Below are 21,286 nucleotides of genomic sequence, written 5' to 3' on the forward strand. Positions count from 1 at the left end.
AGTGGCCACTAGAAGCTGGAAGACACAAGGAACAGATTCTCCCCTAGTCCTCTCTGGAGGGGGCAAGGCCCTGTTGACACCTTGATTTCAACCCAGTGCAACTGTCTTGGACTTCTGGCCTCCAGAACTGTGAGAGAATAAAAATCTGTTGTTTTAAGCCAGCAAGTTTGTAATAATTTGTTACAACAGCCACAGGAAACTAATACATAGTGTCATTTGTGAAGTATTCTTGCCCAAACTATGTAACCAGAATCTAATTAGGCCTTTAGGTGTAACTTCCAATTTAAAGAAAATGCAGAAGATTTAGGAACAAGTTAAAAACATCAAGAGGGCACAGTTAGACGAATCCAACATGTGGAACATTCTACAAGACAACTGGCCTGGTCTCTTCAAAAGATCAATGTCACGGAAAGAAGAAAAGAAGGGGATTGTTCCAGAATCAAAAGCCTTACAAGATGTAATATTAAAGTACAGTGCTTGCTCCTTGATTGGATACTGGCTCTTTAAAAAAACAACTACCATAAAAGACATTTGGGGAACAGTCGAAAAAATTTGAATACTGATTATGTATTAAGTAACATTATTATTAGGAATTAGGAATTATTAGGAATTATTGTTACATTAGGAATTATTGTTAATTTTCTTAGGTATGATAATAGTATTGTGGACATGTAGATGAATGTCCTTATGTAGTGGACATGCATGCTGAAGTATTTAAGGAGAAAATGTCATGATCTCTGTAGTTCATTTTGAAATGAGCCTGCCGAATATATATGTACACATACACACACACACACATATGCATATATAATTTAATATATATTTTTGCCATATTTTCAAATATGGAAAAATATTGACAATTGTTAAATTTAAGTGGTGAGCATGTAGGTATTCTTTATACTATTCTTCCTACAGTTTTAAAAGTTTCACAATAAAAAGTTTAAAAAGTAATTTTTTATAACAGTTGCTCAGCCTTCTTCAGAAGAAATCAGGCCAGTGTGGAACACAGCCATTCCTTGTGTGCTGCTAGGAAATGGGAGGGCTCCCTGATCCAGGGTAGTGCCTGCCTTGTTGCAAGGCCCTTTAGAGGACAGCTCCCCACCCCAGTTTATCACCTGATATCAGCATACAACTGGGGATTATTGGCTGACACCTCTATCTTCACTACATTATTATTTTTTTTATTGAGGTCACATTGGTTTATAACATTATGTAAATTTCAGGTGTACGTCATTATATTTTGATTTCTGTGTAGGCTGCATTGTTTTCACCACCCAGTCTAATTGCTGTCTGTCACCATACCCATGTGCCCTAATACCCCTTTCACCCTCCTCCCTGCCCCCTTCCCCTCTGGTAACCACTAATCTATTCTCTGTGTCTGTGTGTATGTTTGTTGATGTTGTTATCTTCCACATATGAGTGAAATAATACGTTATTTGGCTTTCTCCATCTGACTTATTTCACTTAGCATAAGGCCCTCAAGGTCCATCCATGTTGTCACAAATGCCAAGATTTCATCTTTTTTATGGCTGAGTAGTGTTCGATTGTGTATATATACCACATCTTCTTTATCCATTCATCCCTTAATGGGCACTTAGATTGTTTCCAAGTCTTGGTTATTGCAAATAATGCTGCAATAATGTAGGGACGCATATATCTTTTCGAATTAGTGTTTTCCTGTTCTTTGAAGAAATACCCAGAAGTGGAATAGCTGGATGGTATGGTATTTCTATTCTTAATTTTTTGAGGAATCTGCATACTGTTTTCCATAGTGGCTACACCAGTTTGCATTCCCACAAGCGGTGTATGAGGGTTCCCTTTTCTCCACATTCTCTCCAATACTTGTTTCTTCTTTTGTCTTTTTAATAATAGCCATTCTGATGGACATGAGGTGATATCTCATTGTAGTTTTGATTTGCATTTCCCTAATAATCAGTGATGTTGAACATTTTTTGATGTGCCTGTTGGCCATCTGTATATCTTTTTTGGGAAAATGTCTGTTTGAATCCTTTGCCCATTTTTTAATTGGGTTAGTTTTTTTGTTGTTGAGTTGTATGCGTTCTTTATATAGTTGGGATATTAACCCTTTATCTGATATACGATTTGCAAATATCTTCTTCCAATTGTTAGGTTGTCTTTTTGTTTTGTTGATGGTTTCCTTTGCTGTGCAGAAGCTTTTTAGTTTGATGTAGTCCCATTTGTTTATTTTTTCTTTTGTGTCCCTTGCCTGAGGAGACACAATATTCAAAAACATATACTGCTAAGACCAATATGAAAGAGCATACTGTCTAAGTTTTTTTCTAGGTTTATGTTTTCAGGTCTTACACTCAAGTCTTTAATCCATTTTGAGTTAATTTTTGTGTATGGTGTAAAATAATGGTCTACTTTCATTCTTTTGCATGTGGCTGTCCCAATACCATTTATTGAAGGCTTTCCTTTCTCCATTGTATGTTCTTGGCTCCTTTGTCAAAAATTAGCTGTCCATAGATGTGTGGGTTTATTTCTGGGCTCTCAATTCTGTTCCATTGATCTGTGTATCTGTTTTTGTTTCAATACCATGCTATTTTGATTATTATAGCTTTGTAGTGTATTTTGAAATCAGGGAGTGTGATACTTCCAGCTTTGTTCCTTTTTCTCAGGATTGCTTTGGCTATTCAGGGTCTTTTGTTGTTCCATATAAATTTTAGGACTCTTTGTTCTATTTCCATGAAAAATATAATTGGGACTTTGATAGGGATTGCATTGAACCTATAGATTGCTTTAGGAAGCATAGATATTTTAACTATGTTAATTCTTCCAATCCATGAGCACAGAATGTCTTTCCATTTCTTTGTGTCTTCCTTGATTTCTTTCAACAATGTTTTCTAGTTTTTAGTGTACAGGTCTTTCAGATCCTTGGTTAAATTTATTCCTAGGTATTTTATTCTTTTTGTTGCGATTATACATGTGATTGTATTCTTGATTTCTCTTTCTGCTATTTCGTTGTCAGTGTATAGAAACACAACTGATTTTTGTACGTTGACTTTGTACCCTGCAACTTTACTGTATTCATGTATTATGTCTAATAGTTTTTTTTTTTTCCTGTGGATTCTTTAGTGTTTTCTATATATAAAATCATGTGATCTGCAAATAGTGACAGCTTCACTTCTTCTTTTCCAATTTGGATCCCTTTCTTTTTTTGACTGATTCCTCTGGCTAGGACTTCCAATACTATGTTAAATAAGAGTGGCAAAAGTAGGCAGCCTTGTCTTATCTTCACTACATTCTTTAGAATTTAATGGTTTAATGACAGCTATGGCCAGCCTACAATGTGACCCACTTCCACCCGAGGTTCACCTGACTGGGGGCAATAAAATTTAACATTTTAAGAGTCGGCGGATACATTAACCCTTAGGATAATCCATTTCCTTATTCTTTGGGAAATAACACAATAATCAAAAGACAACCATGTAAAAGTAGGATGTTAATGGACAAGAAAGTACCACAGTAAACAACTAACAGATGGCCCTGAGCTGCTCAAAGCCAGATGCCCCCATATGCGACTGGGCAGAGTTAAGATGGCACCTGCAGCTGTTCTGGCTACATTATAATGAACCAGTGCAGTGATGGCAGCTCTAAACAAACAGTGCCAAAGGTTGGGGCATCTCATTCCATCCTTCACATTAACTTCCTTTTCATATTATTCATCTCTGTTTTCTCTGCTCCACATTAAGGATGATTTCTTCTTCCAGTACACTAATTCTCTGTTCAGTAGGTCTGTTATTTAACCTGTTTATTGTGCTTCTTATGTATTCATTTATTTCAATTCTACAATTTCTACTTGTTTCGTTTGTTTCTTTTTCAAATCCACGTACTCTTTATAATGTCCTGTTCCTGCACAATGGATTAAATTCTTTTCTTTATCTCTTTAGAATATCTTCAGCCTCTAAGCATGCTGTTATCTGAGTTTCTTAGCTGTAAAGTTATGTGTTACTATGCCTCTTTACTCGTTCCTGTGGGGGTAGGTGGCCTGTGTTTTTGATTCTAGCTCATCTTGGGAACAGTTGTCTTCCAAGGGAGCTCCATGTGTGAGCTCCGGAGTCTGGAGGTGTCCCTGTGGAGTGACTTAGCTTTTGCCTTTGCTCAACCCTTTAGGATTCAGATTCCAAACCATGTTTTTAAATTATTAAGAAATAGTTCAGACATACAAAAATATGAAAGATTATACAGTGAGCTCCCTGGAGCCCCCATGTACACCTCCTTGACTGCATCATTCTCTTTAGCCACCCCCTTGTCACAGTCCAGGTAACAGAGTACTCTCTTGAATTTAGCTTTTAGCAGTCCTATGCATTTTTTTCTGCTTTTACTATATTATATTTAACTCTAAACAATATATTGTTTAGCTGTAAAAGTTTTTATTTATTTATTTTTGTGAGGACGATCAGCCCTGAGCTAACAACCATGCCAATCCTCCTACAGTGTGTAATGTTTAAAAACTATTACAGGGACCGGCCCCGTGGCGTAGCAGTTAAGGGCATGCGCTCCGCTGCTGCCGGCCTGGGTTCGAACCCAGGGCACGCACCGAGGCACCGCCTGTCAGGCCATGCTGTGGTGGCGTCCCATATAAAGTAGAGGAAGATGGGCACAGATGTTAGCCCAGGGCCAGTCTTCCTCAGCAAAAAGAGGAGGATTGGCATGATTGTTAGCTCAGGGCTGATCTTCCTCACACACACACAAAAAAAATAGAAATGTGTGCAGAAGAGCAGAATCTAAAATAACTACAGGAAAATACATGAACAAAAAAAAAACCAAGTTGCAATACAACTACAAGAAGAATTAGTCCATTTTTATAAAGTTCAAGAAAATACAAAACCAAACAATATATTGTGTAGGGATGCATGCAGAGTATATAAGGTCAGGAAATGATAGAGCCACAATTCAGCAGGGTAGTTTTCTGAGTGGGAGGCAGAAAAAAGGAAATGGCATCAAAGGCAGGTTTGCTTTAGTTATTGGCAACGTTCTAAAGCTGGGTGATGGGTACACTGAAGACAGAAAGGAATTTGAATCCTGACTCTGGTACCTCCTATCTGTGACCTTGAGCAAATTATTTAACATCCCTGCCTGAACTTTTCTTTCCTTGCCTGTAAAGCAGGGTAGAGAATATCTACTTTTGCAAGGTTGACTTTTAAGGATTCAATGAAGTGAAGCAGGTAAGAAGCCTAGCACAGACCTAAGCACTAAATACATACGTGGTGGCTGCTAAGATAATGCTACAGAATGATAACCGAGAACCAAACAGAATTATGTGCTTGGGACTATCACAAAGCAGTACATTCTCAGTGGTAACAATCCAAAAATTCATGGAGTAAAAAGTCCAAGTCTCCTCCTACCCCCACCCCACCCCAGTCCTGATCCCCTCTGCAAAAGTAACCTTAACTGGTAACAGACTACTTTGGTTCTTGTCCTAAGAATAGGGAGCCAAGTGAAGGATTTCAAGAATTTTAATAAAAAGTATTACCTATTTTAATCCGCCATATTTTAAAGAACAAGTTCTTTTCAAACAAGGCTAATCCTAAAGTTTTGGGCCAAGGACTGAAGCTCAGAGAATCCTTGATCAGAGAATAGCAATGGGAGCAGGTGACCCTGTCCTCTAGGGAGTACTGAACAGGGTAATTTCAAGGAGAGAAAAAAACCTAGCAAAGGCAATTAAAAGAAAATAAAGGTTGGAAAAAATCTTGGCTGATGAGTTGGAGTGGGGTCTGGGGACCAAGCTAGACATGTTCAGTAGGCAAATAGAGGCAGAAGAAATGCAATTTTAAAAAGATGACTGAATAAATACACAAACTGGTACTAAAAGTGTTACCACCTGGAGTGGGATGGCAGGTAGAAGGAAACCAGGCAATCTGAAGATGACCCTGATGTTGGGTGTAAACTGGTCCAACCTTATGAATACACTATGCATTAACTTTTAAATGCCCAAATCCTTTGACTGAAATTATATTCTGGAAATGTATTCTACAACACAACGTAATGGGTGCAAATAACAGGGAACAAGGACCAGTACATAGCAAGACTAGAAACCTAAATGCCCCCTACCAGAAACTGGCTAATTTATAGTACAGTCTTAGAGTAACATAAATCTGAACCCGCTGGTGGGGAACCATCTTCGGAATGATGACAAAAAGCAACATGGATATGCTTTTTCCTCCAAATTTTATTGTGGTAAAATACACATAAATTTTACCATTTTAAAGCGTACAGTTCAGTAGTATTAAACACATTCGTTCATAATATTGTGCAACCACCACCACTATTTATCTTCATAATTCTTTTCATCTTGTAAACTGTACACTCATTAAACATTAAACTCCCCATTCCTCCCTCCCCCAGCCCCTGGCAACCACTAGGAACATATTCTTTTAAAATATATCTGGACAGGGGCCGGGGCCGTGGCATAGCAGTTAAGTGCACGGGTTCCGCTGCTGGTGGCCCGGGTTCGGATCCAAGGCGTGCACTGATGCACCGCTTGTCAGGCTATGCTGTGGCGGTGTCCCATATAAAGTGGAGGAAGATGGGTACAGATGTTAGCCCAGGCCAGTCTTCCTCAGCAAAAAGAGAAAGATTGGCATGCATGTTAGCCCAGGGCTGCTCTTTCTCACACAAAAAAAAATCTGGAGAAGCTACGTCTTCGCCAATTCATCAAAAGGGAAATTAGGTGCCTGTGTTAATATTAACATCATAAAAACTTCAAATGCTTGTTAATTACATTTTCTACATTAGAATATTATGGTAGTCAATCTAGAAATCCTCAACATTAGTGTCCAAGTGTGTACAATCTAGCTTCCACTGTTTGTACATAGCTATAAAGAGCTAGAGCTAGATGTCCATTATGACGATGCTCATTCACTGGTGGTTACCTTTCACTTTCCTAAATCATTTTCTACCATCTTGTTTTCACACAGACCAATTTATTTTTTATTTGCTTGAAAGTATTTTACTGGAATCCTTTTGATAAAACAAAGTACTTGTTTAAGACAAAATAAAGAAGTAAAACCTAATTGATATGTAAGTGCCCCGAAATTTCTAGGCAGTTTTCTTCCTTAATAAGTTCACAGTTGCTCATGTTCATCAAGTTAATGCAGGAAAGATGTAAGCTCCTAGCATCTGCCCAACATCAGAGAGAGGACATCCTTTGTGGCAGCAAAATCCTGAAATTTCATGAAAGGAACATGTATTAGAATCATGTAGGCATCTGGAATTAAAATATGAACCTGGGCGGGCAGGTGAGCTGCCACACGGGGTGGAGGAGGGGAAGCGTAAGAGTGCCTTAGGTGGTTTCAAAGATCCTCAGAGAAATGCTCAGAGACTCTAGTCCAACCAGGTCATCATTACCACTCGGGGGCTAGAAGCAAAACAGGCAGAGGCTCACCATAGCAGCCAGGGAGGAGGAGCATGGCTCTTCTTGTCACGGCTTGTAGATGAAGTGGCAGGAACCATTACCTAGGCATCCCCGCCATCTCAACAGCACTTCTCCAAGAGAGTCAATTTCAAATCTTAGCCCAGTGACCAGGTTAGTGCAGAATCTCTGTGAAGGGGCATTGGCCCTGGCTGGGCCTCCAGAGCTCTCATGCTAGAAGGAGAAAACAGGACAACGAATGAGAAGGACAAGCAGAGAGTTACTGCCCTCCCATCTGCCCTTCTCAATGACCCAAGTATCCAGTTCCCCAAACGAGTCAGAACTTAAATTTTGCCATCAGGACCAGCGTCAGAGACTCTAGTCTGAGAAATCATCATTCCCAATTTAGGGAGACCTGGATCAAGGGAAGCCATTCTGATAAGAGATCTAGTGCATTCAAAGACAATGGTCCCCATATAAGTAAGGATTTAGCAAAAGAAAAGTTCAGGGATGGGAAGTTTGGGGGAGGAAAAAAGTAGGAAATAAATTTAGAACTGCAGAGAACAGCTCCACTGGGAAGCCCAGAATCTAGGGAAGTTTACAGTAGGAAACAGGATGGAAGAAGCAGGTTTAACCAGGCTGAGACAAAAACAGGTGGCATTACCAAATATTTTTTGAAAAGTAACGGTCACAAGATAAATGTAAATCAAAAACTGTTTCTTGGCTGGGCCAGCCCCGTGGCTTAGTGGTTAAGTGAGCGCGCTCCACTGCTGGCGACCCGGGTTCGGATCCCGGGCTCGCACCTACGCGCTGCTTCTCCGGCCATGCTGGGGCCGCGTCCCACATACAGTGGCTGGAAGGATGTGCAGCTATGACACACAACTATCTACTGGGGCTTTGGGGGGAAAAATAAATAAATAAAATCTTTTAAAAAAAAAAAAGAAAAACAACTGTTTCTTGGGTCGGCCCGTGGCTTAGCAGTTAAGTGCGTGCGCTCTCCTGCTGGCGGCCCGGGGTTTGGATCCCGGGCGTGCACCGACGCACCACTTCTCTGGCCATGCTGAGGCCGTGTCCCACATACAGCAACTAGAAGGATGTGCAGCTATGACATACAACTATCTACTGGGGCTTTGGGGAAAAAAATAAATAAAAATTAAAAAAAACAAAAAACAAAAAACTGTTTCTTGGAAAATCAGGTAAAATATGCGCATTGTTGTACGTGTTCATTAGAAAGCAGGCCGACTCCACAGTACCCCCATTTAAGAAAGAGCTTGGAAACAAGATGATGGTCTGTGAGAGGCACTGAAGAGCGCTTTCACTCCTAATACTCACCTTTATTCAAGAATAACACTTCGTGGACGTCTTAACCCACTACACAAGAAATGAAACAAAAGAATAAATGAGTAATAAGGGTTCCTGGCCATCAACTTCTCCCCAAGCACCAGATACTAGGGATCCCAGCGCAGGGGAAGAGAGGTGGTCAGCGCGCTGCGGTGATGGCGTCAACGAGACACTCAGAGTCACCTGGGGTCATCATCACCCCCGTCCTCCCCCAGGGCGACCGCCAGCCACTCCATCTCGCACAATCCACTTACCCTCGTGGAGCTGCGGACCCGCCTGGCGAGGATCAGGGGCCTGGGGAGAAACCAATGAATCAGCAGAGGCCGGGGCGACTCCAGCCGAGCTCCCCCCCGCCCAGGGCTGGGTCAGTTTCAAGCAGTGGCGTCACAGAGACATCAGAAACTCTAGTCTGTAACCGTAGTTCATCCTGCTCAGCCCGAGACTGCGATCCCCTTACCCATCTGGACCACGAAGTACCTGCACGCGGGCAGCTACGCAAGGATGGCGCAGGGCGCCAGCGCCCGCTGCCTTCGCCTCGGTTAGGTGAAGGCTTCCCAGCAGCCGCCAGCCGCATTGCAAAAGCCGTACAGCAACCACCACCAAGTTCATCACACAAAGAGATCCACGACGCCTGCGCCAGGGCTATTTATGGCGGCGTGGGGTAGGGGACCTGACGGGCATGGCTGTCTTCTTAGATGCCTGACTCGATCCGCGGCATTTTCCCCATCGCTGGTCCAAACGAGGATAAAACAAAGTGAAAGGGAGGCCATGAGTGAATGTTTCACACTCTTCTGGGCAAATATTCGGAGATGTTTTGTGAATTTTGAAAAACAAAAACAGGTAACCTGATTGGCCAGGCCGGAGAAAGACCCCCACCCCCCACCCCCCGCGCCGCCAGGCGCGTGCGCAACTGGGCGCTTTTCTTCAGTCGCGTGTCGTGCGTCCAGGCCGGCGTGGGTGCGTGAATGACCTAGGGATTCCTTCCTCATCATTACCCGTCCCAGCTTGGGGTTCGGGTCACTCCGAGGGACTCTCGCCTTGCTCCGTGTAGCCAGCGAAATCCGAATTCCCAGCCCCACTCGAGCCTGCAGACCTGTCAGGCACATTAGGCTTCATATCTTTTTTTTTAAACAGCTTTTTAAAGGTATAATTGATATACAATAAACTGGACATATTTAATATATACAATTTGATAAGTCTTTAAAAACCATTCTAACCTTTTTTTACGTGTACAGTTCAATCGTGTTAAGTATATTCACAATGTTGTGCAACTCCTCTCTGGTTTCATCTTGCTAACCTGAAACCCTATACCCAGTAAACAACTGCTCCCCATTTCCCCTCCTGTTCATGTCCTTTTTATAGGCAGTGCATGGCCTGGGAGTTGGCCAGAAACGCTGGAAGTATTCACTACGCTCCGAATAGCAGCACAGCTCCGAATAGCAGCACATGTCACGGATCGTTGAAAGTAAACCAATGGGGGTGGGGTGGCAACAGACAGGCCCTAATCTCCCTTCACCAGTGCTTGCTCCCTCAGAAATCTTGGTCATTTGCTTTGGCCCTTAATCCCTCAACTCGTATATTATCCCAAATCCCACCTACCTGGACCCTTCTGTACACCCTCATTTATAAACGCGGATAGTGTTTGGTAATGAATGTTGGCATCTTTTTCATCTTTTGTGAGAAAGCCACATATAAAAGGTTGATTTAGGGGTTCCAAATCACACAAAATCAGTCTCCTTTTTGAGTCACATAATTTAGGCATAGAGTAAAATTTGGAGGAAGGCCATTGTGGGTGCAATACATCCTTTTACTTTCTTCTGCAATTATCTTTCCATCTGCCCTCCCTTTCCCCTAGGTTTCAGACTCCTATCAAAAAACGTCTTCCAAGAATCTTGTAGTATTCACTTATTTAATACATTTTTTGGCTCCGAGGGGCTGAGTTCCACTTGTGGCTGACGTTGCAAAGTGATTTTACTTTGAGTTCCAAGATGTGTGTGTAGAGGTAGGCAATAACTTCCCATATCCTGATGTCGCTTCCTAATGAACCACTTCCCTAATGAGGGAGTCATGAACTTAATTGGCTCAGCCTCAGAAAGTCTCTTTTTGGGCCTACTAAGCTGTTGCTGGAGATTTCCTTAACCTCTATCATTGCTGGTGCTGCCAGTGAATCAACACTTTAAGGCCTTTCAAACCTTCAGGCTCCCATTCACAGCAGAAAGACCCTTACCACCAGCTGCTACTCCTGGAAGCACTGACACCTTCCTTTCCTCCTTTCCCTTGCCCCCATCTCTAAAAATATGATCAAGAGTAGCCTCTGGTGCAGTGGTTTTTCTCAACTTTGGCTGCACATTAGAAACACCTAGGCAGGGCTGGCCCCGTGGCTTAGCGGTTAAGTGCGCGCGCTCCGCTGCTGGCGGCCCAGGTTCGGATCCCAGGCGCGCACAGACGCACTGCTTCTCTGTCCATGCTGAGGCCGCGTCCCACATACAGCAACTAGAAGAAAGTGCAGCTATGACATACAACTATCTACTAGGGCTTTGGGGGAAAAAATAAATAAAATTATAAAAAGAAAGAAACACCTAGGCAGCTTTAATTCTATACAATGCCTTAGCCCACTCCCAGAGATTCTGAATTGGCCTGGGAGAGGCCTGCCATCAGTATTTTTTTAGTCTACCCAAATAACTTGAATGTACCACTAAGTTGGAGAACCATGGCTCAAATGGCTTGAAGCTAAAGAATTTATTCCCTCTGCTGCCTGGGAGGTTAAAAAAAAAAAGGTAAGAAAGCTCCCAATTCCTGCTGCCGCAGCAATTAAACAGCATTTACTATATGCTATGGACGCTATGGTCAGAGGCTATAGTATTATAGTTCACCTATCTTGTGAGTAATGCAGGCCTTTGAGAATTAGCCCAAGAATCAAAGGAACTCTGACTATACTCCTTTTCATTTATAAGCTTCCAAGGAGGGCTTCCCATGTTTGATTTTCTTGGAGAGTAAGAATTTATTAAAAGTTATTACAACTTTAATTTGATGTTGGAGTAGATACTTCCAGGCTCAGTGTTGGGGAGGAAGGAGGTTGCGATTCCATCAGGCTAGAGAAAGTATTAAGGACATCTAACTGCTCTGGCAGGAAGAAGCCCCTAGGCAAGGGCTTGTGTGGGAGGAAAGCCCCATTTTCCTATCTTCCCAGCTCTATGCTGTGTGCACCTTTTGTCTCCTTTTCTCACTTCATGATTACATTTATTACTTTAAATTGCTATTGTTTTGAGACTGTCCATAAAAAGGACAAAGAGAGTACTGATCCTTAAAACTGGAGCAAAACCATCACTTTGACTCAGACAGGAACAACCCAGTGCCAACAGTGTCAGGCAGTGTGGAAAAAACCCTGGCTTCCAAACCATCACTTGTTGCTAATTTTGCCCTGGATGTAGTTGAAGTGACCACCTGACATGCTAACCTATGGAAAAAGCTTTAGAATACCTCATGTAGAGGGTGGTGGGATGAGGATTTTTGGGGTGAAACAGAGGACCTGGCCCATTCCTCTTTTATTGCCATGCCCCCACACGTTCAGTATCTCACTTCCGCAGACTCTCACTTGGATAACTGCAGCAAGGGCGACCACAGCTGAAGATGTTGCTTGTCTACATCACATTTCCGCTCAAAATGATCTCTTAGAACTTGGGAAGTAACGCCATTCAGACAATATGCTTTATTTTAAAAGGAGGCAACCAAAACTAAGAGAGACTAAATTTGCACTTGGTTACCTAGCTGGAATTTAGAGCCAGAGTTTGAATCTGCATCTCATTTTTGCTGTTCTGTCCACCCCGAAACTTATTTATAACCTAAATAAAAGATTCACAGGTCAGAAGTGAGAAACGAAGCTCAGGGCTCTGCATACATTAAGTGCAGGACGTTAAGGAACCATGAACCCCTCTCACCACTGCCTTTAAACCCACACTAACCTCTCCCCCCTAAAACTCTTCTGCAACTCCCTTCCTTACTTTTCCCTAAAACAAGCCCCACCCCAATCAAAATGGACACGAAAAACTTTCGTTTTCTAACACGGATGTCATTTACCACCTACAGTTAAGTCCCAACAAAAATAGCCATGTGTCCCTCTCTTCAGAAGTACTGTCCCTGGGGGCCAGCCTGGTGGCATAGTGGTTAAGTTCACACTCCCCACTTCAGCAGCCCTGGGTTCGCAGGTTCGGACCCCAGGCATGGACCTACACACGGCTTATCAAGCCATGCTGTGGCAGGTGTCCCACATAAAATGGAGGAAGATGGGCACAGATGTTAGCTCAGAGGTAATCTTCCCCAGCAAAAAAGAGGAGGATTGGCAATGGATGTTAGCTCACAGCCAGTCTTCCTCACCAAAAAAAAAAAAGCAAAAAAGAAGTATTGTCCCTTTCACAGTCTATGGAATTCAGACATTCCAAGAAGAGTCCATTTTCCCTCCCCAAATATAGACTCACATTTTTTCTTTATTAGACACACATTTTTAACATTTTATTTTTCATCCTTAAGTACACAAACTACAGAAAAAAACATTCCATGACTTTTGGTATGTTTACAAAGCAAAAAATAGGACAGAGAGTGGCAGTGTCGATTCATTCAAAAGGAAAGAAATCCTTACAGTACCAACTTAAATGCAAGAATTCTAAAGAACACATTGGTTATACCACAAAGAAATAACAAAGACATGCAAATTAATTATCAGCTTACAACCTACTTTACAATGAACTGAAATAGTAGAGAACTGACAGTAGAAAAGATCTAAGGCAATGGCAAGGTCCTTAGGTCTCCTCCACCTCAAAGACGAATAGGGAAAAACGAAGGTAAGGCCCCTAATCCACCTCCTCAATGGTGGGGCCAGAGCCAGAGCCACCCTTGGGGGCCTGAGCCCCAAAGCCACCGGCCCCGGGCCCACCCGCCCCCTGGTACAGTCCAGTGATGATGGGGTTACACACCTGCTCCAGCTCCTTCCTCTTGTGCTCAAACTCGTCCTTCTCGGCCAGGGTGTTGGCATCCAGCCAGGAAATCACCTCCTGGCACTTGTCCAGCACCTTCTTCTTGTCGGCCTCGCTGATCTTGCCCTTGAGCCCCTCATCCTCCACAGCGCTCTTCATGTTGAAGGCGTACGATTCCAGGGCGTTCTTGGCAGACACCCTCTCGCGCTGGACCTCGTCCTCCGCTTTGTACTTCTCCGCCTCCTGCACCATGCGCTCGATCTCCTCCTTGCTCAGGCGGCCCTTGTCGTTGGTGATGGTGATCTTGTTGGCCTTGCCGGTGCTCTTATCCGTGGCCGTGACGTTCAGGATGCCATTGGCGTCGATGTCGAAGGTCACCTCGATCTGGGGCACTCCTCTGGGGGCCGGTGGGATGCCGCTCAGCTCGAAGCGCCCCAGCAGGTTGTTGTCCCGGGTCATGGCCCTCTCGCCCTCGTACACCTGGATCAGCACCCCAGGCTGGTTGTCCGAGTAGGTGGTGAAGATCTGCGTCTGCTTGGTGGGGATGGTGGAGTTGCGCTTGATCAGGGCAGTCATCACGCCCCCCGCCGTCTCCAGCCCCAGCGACAGCGGAGCCACGTCCAGCAGCAGCAGGTCCTGCACGTTCTCAGACTTGTCCCCCATCAGGATGGCCGCCTGCACCGCCGCCCCGTAGGCCACCGCCTCGTCGGGGTTGATGCTCTTGTTGAGGTCGCGCCCGTTGAAGAAGTCCTGCAGCAGCTTCTGCACTTTGGGGATGCGGGTGGAGCCCCCCACCAGGACCAGGTCGTGGATCTGGGCCTTGTCCAGCTTGGCGTCGCGCAGGGCCTTCTCCACGGGCTCCAGGGTGCTGCGGAACAGGTCCGAGCACAGCTCCTCGAAACGCGCCCTGGTGATGGACGTGTAGAAGTCGATGCCCTCGAACAGGGAGTCGATCTCCAGGCTGGCCTGGGTGCTGGACGACAGGGTCCTCTTGGCGCGCTCGCAGGCGGTGCGCAGCCGCCTCACGGCTCGCTTGTTCTGGCTGATGTCCTTCTTGTGTTTCCTCTTGAACTCCTCCACGAAGTGGTTCACCAGCCTGTTGTCAAAGTCCTCCCCACCCAGGTGGGTGTCCCCGGCCGTGGCCTTCACCTCGAAGATGCCGTCGTCGATCGTCAGGATGGACACGTCGAAGGTGCCCCCGCCCAGGTCGAAGATGAGCACGTTGCGCTCCCCCTTGCCCGTCCTGTCCAGCCCGTAGGCGATGGCGGCCGCCGTGGGCTCGTTGATGATCCTCAGCACGTTCAGCCCCGCGATCACGCCCGCATCCTTGGTGGCCTGGCGCTGCGAGTCGTTGAAGTAGGCCGGCACGGTGATCACCGCGTTGGTCACCGGGTAGCCCAGGTACGCCTCGGCGATCTCCTTCATCTTGGTCAGCACCATGGACGAGATCTCCTCGGGGTAGAACGCCTTCGTCTCCCCCTTGTAGCTCACCTGCACCTTGGGCTTGTCGCCGTCGTTGATCACCCGGAAAGGCCAGTGCTTCATGTCCGACTGCACCACCGGGTCGCCGAACTTGCGGCCGATCAGCCGCTTCGCGTCGAACACGGTGTTCTGCGGGTTCAGCGCCACCTGGTTCTTGGCCGCATCTCCGATCAGCCGCTCGGTGTCCGTGAACGCCACGTAGCTGGGGGTGGTGCGGTTGCCCTGGTCGTTGGCGATGATCTCCACCTTGCCGTGCTGGAACACCCCCACGCACGAGTAGGTGGTGCCCAGGTCGATGCCGATGGCCGTGTTTTTAGCCATGCCGGTGCCCTGCTCTCTCGCCCCGCGCTGAGCTTCAGACCTGAGGACGGCGAACGGGATCCGCGACGAGAAACTCGATTCTTTCGGAAGCCCGAAGCTGAAGGCGCAGTGTCCCCCTCTTCGTCCTCGGAGGCAGTGGGTCTGCGGAAGTTGCGCTCACGGAAAAAACCGCAAGGGCTATCACCTCTTTGCAGGCTCGCCGTTTCTCCCGGCCGGGCGGCTGTGTGTTTATAATTCTCCATCCAGCCCCTCCTTTTCCCTCCTCAGCCAATCAGCGAGCTGGGCGGGGCTGCCAGGTCGGGAATATTCCAGGGGTTTCGCCTCGCCTCCCGCCCCCAGGCTTTCTGGGACCAATCAGCGTCTTGGGTGCCGCCCCTCCCAGAACTCTCCAGACTCTTCTGGGATTCACGGGAGGGGACGGGAGTCCTAAGGGGACGGGGGCGAAGCCCTGGGAAGAATGGTTGTTAACTGAACTCCGCCCACCCAGTCTCCAGCTCTCCTGCGTTGCTGGCCTTCATCCGCTTCGCTTGAAATTGACAGGGAGGGTCGGCACTAAGCTAGTAATTGTAGGGCGGTGAGAGGCTTGTGAGGTTGAAACTAGTTTTGTGGTTTAATGTAGGATTAAGGGCCACAGGACTCCGGGGACATCCAAAATACAGAAAGTTCCCGAGTTTCTCAGAGATGGTGGGGTATATGTGAGCCAAAGACACTCTGATTGGACCGTGCCGCTGACGGATGGGGCCGCCTTTAGGCTCGCTCCTGGATTGGCCCGATGGCCTGGGCTGCCTAAGGATTGCCTTGGCCTTCCGTGGCGTTTTTTCGTATTTTAGATTTAATATGGAAAGGAGAAGGAAAGAGACAATGCAGTATAGTTTTTCACATTTTAACCCACACGTATGGAATGTCTGGGCATGGGGGAATTTGAATTTTCAAAAGAAAAGCAATCAGGTAAACAGGCGGTTCTTTAATCTGGAGGAGACCGTCCCCATTGCCCAAGAAGGAACGTGCTCGGTAGGGGCGGGACCGCTGGGGGGAGGGGGATTCGCCAAGCCCCTTTGTCTCGGGCGTGACAAAGAAAAAAAATTTTCCATGGAACTTCCTTCTTTAAGGCTGTCTTTAAGGCGTTTGGGCCTCTTCCTTTCTCTCATTTTTTCTCATCCTTCCCAGCTTGGGGTCCAGGCCATTCCGCTCTCCTTTCTGCATTCTCAATTCCTGGTTCAGCCTCGGATGCTGGGTAGAGCCAGGGTTAACCTCAGAGTCTCGAATTCTGTCTTCTGCTCTGTCCTTGCAGCCCCTAGGTTGTCCACCACTTCTGAATAAAATACAAGGGGGTGGGGCTGTTAAAGTCTCAGTCCTCTTTAACAGCATCATATGCCAGCCACAGCTGGTTGGCAGGTGGCCCATTTTAAGCAAACAGGTCAGGATGATGCTGTAAGGTGGGAAGGGCTGGCTGGACCCAGGTTCTAGTTCCAGCTCCTCTAAAACTTCAGGTTATTTGCCCTGCACTTAATTCACCCACTTAGTTTTTTATCCTAGATTCCAACTTCCTGTGCATTACCCTCCCTCCTGTTTTAAATACAATCACATTTGGTAATTTATTTTGGCCGTTTTTTCTTCATCTTTTGTGGGCATGCAAGGCCACCAGTTAGGTGCCTGAAATGAAAATGTGAGTGACTTTAAAGCAACAGTACAGGGTCCACAAGCCCTCCCAAAATACACTCTGCTATACCTACATGTCTTGAGCACAGAAAATTTAAGGGCACAGGTGGGAGGCACAGTTTTTGATGAAGGGAAGAAATCTTGCTTTTGAACACTTGGCTGCATTGGCATTGTTTATGCATAGACACACCCCTGTCCACCATTCAGTTTTTTATTCTATAAAAAATTAGGGGGTCCAGCCTGGTGGCGCAAGCGGTTAAGTGCGCGCGCTCCGCTGCAGCGGCCTGGGGTTCGCTGGTTCGGATCCCGGGTGCGCACCGACGCACTGCTTGGCAAGCCATGCTGTGGCGGCGTCCCATATAAAGTGGAGGAAGATGGGCACAGATGTTAGCCCAGAGCCGTCTTCCTCAGCAAAAAAAGAGGAGGATTGGCGGATGTTAGCACAGGGCTGATCTCCTCACAAAAAGAAAAGAAAAAAAAAAATTAGGGCATTCTGTTTTGTATTCTATAATTTTCTCAGACTGATTTGACATTGCAAAAAAATTGCTTTAACAGTTCTGTGTGTGTTTGTGCAGGTAGCTGATTAACTTTTTTTACATTCAGACGTGGCTCTCTAATGAGTCACCTCCTTAATCTAGTCAAACTGGTCAAACTTAAGGAATTTTCCATTTCTTTATGCAATCTCTGGCTGGGGATTCCCCAGACTTCCATTTTAGCTACCCAGTGTATCAACACTTCTAGAGACCCTTATTCTCACCACCACCCCCACCACCACCACCAAGCTTCCTTACCATGAGCTGCTACCAGCAGCATTTCTGGATTCACTCCTTCCTTCTCTCCAAATCTGCAATTTAGAATACTTCTCTATTGGCTTAAAGCAAAGGGCATCACTGTCTGCACTGCCTGGCAGGTAGACATGGTGATAGGGCCTCACATCTTGCTACCGCTGGGGTAGGCAGAAAAAGATCCCCCAGAAATGCTGTTTTCCAAGAATCAGTCAGCTACACACTATAGTTGACTCACTTTTTGCGTTAACTCTCTCTCTGTGGACTGGCCTGGAAACCTAAACATCTCTATCTTTTTTCCATTTCCTGACAAGGAGAGAGTGTCCTGAATTTTGTCTTTCCTTTTGCACTGGATGCTTCCCAAGGCAGAAACCCAGTCACCAGTTTAAATTGGTGTCTAAGGTGACTATAAGTACCCCAAGAGATTTTCCAGAACTTTGATTAATTTTGGAATTAGGTTTTTGTCAAGTTTGGCGTTTGGAAGATCAAGGCTCAGATTCCCCAAACTGGAGGGGCTGTCAGGTACTTTTAAGGGTGGGGGACTGGAGAGGGAGTGCCAGGAACGCTGACTACTGGTGGCAGGAAGTGTGGGGGAGGGGAGTCTTCCTCACCCTGAAGCTGCAGGATCTTTTTTCGTCTCTCTCCTTTTTCCTATAGTTTCTCAAACTACTGTTTACTCATGAATTGTATTCGTTTTAAAAGATGGTATAATTCTAAGTTTATCCAGAAGAAAGCAAAAGACGCAATTGATAACAAACCTACAGCCAGGCATTTTTACCAACCAAATGCTAAAGGCTTCAATGACCTGGGAACCCGACGGAATTCCAACAGCATGGAAAAAAACCTGAGAAAGGGAAGATCTGGGTCTGCAGCTGGACTCTACTTTCGTGTTGAGGCTTTTTTCTTTTTTTTTTATTTATTATTTTTTAAATTTTTTGTTTATTGCAGTAACATTGGTTTATAACATTGTAAAAATTTCAGGTGTACATCATTATACTTCTATTTCTGCATAGATTACATCATGTTCACCACCAAAATACTAATTACAACCCATCACCACACACATGTACCAAATTATCCCTTTCACCCTCCTCCCTCCCTCTTTTTATTTTTTTAACATTATTTTTAAGTTAAATTACACACCTCTATAAGCTCATCTCTAAAATAGAATTAACAATATCTATTCCATAGGATGGTAGTATCAAGGGTTAATAAGATAATATTTATAAGGCTTTAGTTCACTGCTTGTAACAAAGTAGTGCTCAAAAGTTTGCTCCCTTCTCCCTTCCTTTGTTTGGGTCCGGTACGCTCAGTTCTCACCTCTCAATCATTCTTATTGAGGGGTTTAGAGGTTGGGCACTGTGGCACTCCTTTCACTTTACTATGGAAACTATCTTAAGATTTTAAGGCAGAAGCCATTCAGCCAAAACTTCTCATTTTAAAAGACAAGCACAAAAGATGAGAGGTTCAGTGGCTCGGTCTGGTCTCACAGACAGGTAATTACAGAACCAGCAACCCAACCTACACGTCCTCATACTCCCTATTTTGGACTCCTCCCAATACTGGCACATCCATCTGATCACTTCATTCTCTAAAAAGAGGACAACAAATGGCCACTGCAGGGAGTGAAGAGTGAATGTCAGGGCTCTGCGCGCATTAGGGACACCGTGGGGGTATGTGACCAGAGAGGCACTCCCCTCCTGGCTGCCGCTTCTGACTCAGGACAATCCCCCGACAAGCTCCTGCCTTTTTCCCACCCTTCCAGCTTCTGCCAGCCCGGCCTTCCCTCCCCTTCATAGCAATACTGCTAGATCAGAAAGAGGGGAAAGGAGGCGGAGCGGTTACCAGGGCTAGGTTGGCACATAGTGCACAGAGTCTTCTGGAACTAAAAGTAAAGCCATGACTAACCTTGATAATCTAGGGCAGGGTTGTGGGGGGGGGGTAGGGAGCCTTGGGTGGGGCAGTTAGTTTGTTCACGAGCGTTCCTACGAGTCAGTCCCCGCCTTCGAGCCCAGAAAGCTCCAGAAAGTTCCCAGCACAACTCGAAGCAGGAGGAAGGAGCTGCAGGCAGCCAAACTCTGACCCACAGCTCACGGTCGGGTCGGGGGCGGGGCCGCAAGGCGCGGGGGCCTGACGGCCGGGCTGGCCACAGAGCTGCCTGACCGCTCCTGGCGTTTTTGCGATGGTTTTTTTTTTTTTTCCAAAACGAGATTAAAGGAGGAAAAAAAAAGAGAGAGAGGCCTTTAGAGTTTCTCTCACACAGCTAACTTATTAGACGAAAACATTGGAAAGTTTTGTAACTCATACAACTAAGCCAGATGAATTGGGGGGCCAGACGCGAGCAGGGAAGGTCCCCACAGCCCGAGGCGGGCGCGCTCCGGGCTTGGCGGCGGCGGGCGACAGATAGGAACGTGTGGGTTTCTCTCTGCCGCCGCCTCCCCGCCGGCTCCGGTCCAGTGTTCGCGGGGGAACGTTCGGAGGGGTACAAAGGTCGAAGGCCCTTAGGTGTGATTCTCGCCTTCTGGACTCCTCTGTCTCCCCAACCTGGGGCCTGCCCCCCTCTTCCCCTCCGTTGTGCCTTCTCCTCCGATTCGTGGCTGGGCACCACACGGGCAGGCGCGGGGTGCGGCGGGTTGTCCTCGGCCCCCTGAATGCGCCCTGCTGCCCGACCCTGAACGTCTTTTTAATGAGCCGTGCTAGGAGAGGGCGAGGGACTGGTGCTGTTGCTCTGTCCCACTGAACTGCATAAGATACCTTAGGGGTGACCCAAGGGGACAGATTTAGGGTGATCAGAGTGAGGGATGACGACAGGTACGGTTTCTTATTCCTGCCGTTAAGGGTCACCCTGTTAGAAATCGCCAATATTGTCTCTTCACCTGAAATAACCCCGTCTCCTCTTAACCGAAAGCCCATGTTCCTGCCCACTTCTCTCCCATTTATAAAATAATTTTGTTGACAAAACTCTGCTAAACGCCAAGAATAACAGTAAATATATATGTTACCAATAAAACATTATCTTAGGGTCAAAAGGCATATAAAATCGGTCGTCTTACCATAGCCACCTGCCTTCTGAGGGCTGGCATATGAAGATAGGAGGTGAGGGGCCGCCCCATGGCTTAGCCGTTACTCTGCTACTGGGGGCTACTGGCGCCCCAGCGTTGGGATCCTGGGCTCATACTGATGCACTGCTTCTCTGGCCATGCTGAGACCACCTCCCACATACAGCAACTAGAAGGCTGTGCAACTATGACATACAACTATCTACTGGGGCTTTGGGGGTGGGGGGGGAGGATTGGCAATAGATGTTAGCTCAGAGCCGGGCTTCCTCAGCAAAAAGAGGAGGATTAGCATGG

The 21,286-nt window shown here is 46.0% G+C and overlaps 1 protein-coding gene, 1 long non-coding RNA gene and 3 other non-coding genes across 6 annotated transcripts; all 5 read right to left on the reverse strand.

Moving 5' to 3' along the window:
- Window positions 1–6,215: 6,215 nt before the first annotated feature.
- Window positions 6,216–9,333, reverse strand: LOC131413831 (uncharacterized). Of its 2 annotated transcripts, XR_009222033.1 has the most exons (5): window positions 9,194–9,333; window positions 8,971–9,010; window positions 8,708–8,746; window positions 7,409–7,609; window positions 6,216–7,187 (listed from the first exon to the last, which is right to left on the reverse strand). It is a non-coding gene; the product is annotated as an uncharacterized LOC131413831 (long non-coding RNA). The 2 variants fall into 2 exon arrangements; XR_009222034.1 differs by lacking the exon at window positions 8,708–8,746 and having other exon boundaries at window positions 9,194–9,332.
- On the reverse strand, window positions 7,297–7,379 carry LOC131414294 (small nucleolar RNA ZL8). The gene has a single exon (XR_009222183.1). It is a non-coding gene; the product is annotated as a small nucleolar RNA ZL8 (small nucleolar RNA).
- Window positions 7,710–7,777, reverse strand: LOC131414288 (small nucleolar RNA SNORD52). Its single transcript, XR_009222178.1, has one exon. It is a non-coding gene; the product is annotated as a small nucleolar RNA SNORD52 (small nucleolar RNA).
- Window positions 8,854–8,916, reverse strand: LOC131414289 (small nucleolar RNA SNORD48). The gene has a single exon (XR_009222179.1). It is a non-coding gene; the product is annotated as a small nucleolar RNA SNORD48 (small nucleolar RNA).
- Window positions 9,334–13,182: 3,849 nt separating the features above from the next.
- LOC131413832 (heat shock 70 kDa protein 1) lies at window positions 13,183–15,645 on the reverse strand. Its single transcript, XM_058554734.1, has one exon. It carries the CDS (start codon window positions 15,487–15,489, stop codon window positions 13,564–13,566), a length of 1,926 nt encoding a protein of 641 aa, XP_058410717.1. The 5' UTR covers window positions 15,490–15,645; the 3' UTR covers window positions 13,183–13,563.
- Between the last annotated feature and the right edge of the window lie 5,641 nt (window positions 15,646–21,286).

The sequence above is a fragment of the Diceros bicornis genome, chromosome 14, assembly GCF_020826845.1.
Source record: "Diceros bicornis minor isolate mBicDic1 chromosome 14, mDicBic1.mat.cur, whole genome shotgun sequence".
NCBI lineage: Eukaryota > Metazoa > Chordata > Mammalia > Perissodactyla > Rhinocerotidae > Diceros > Diceros bicornis.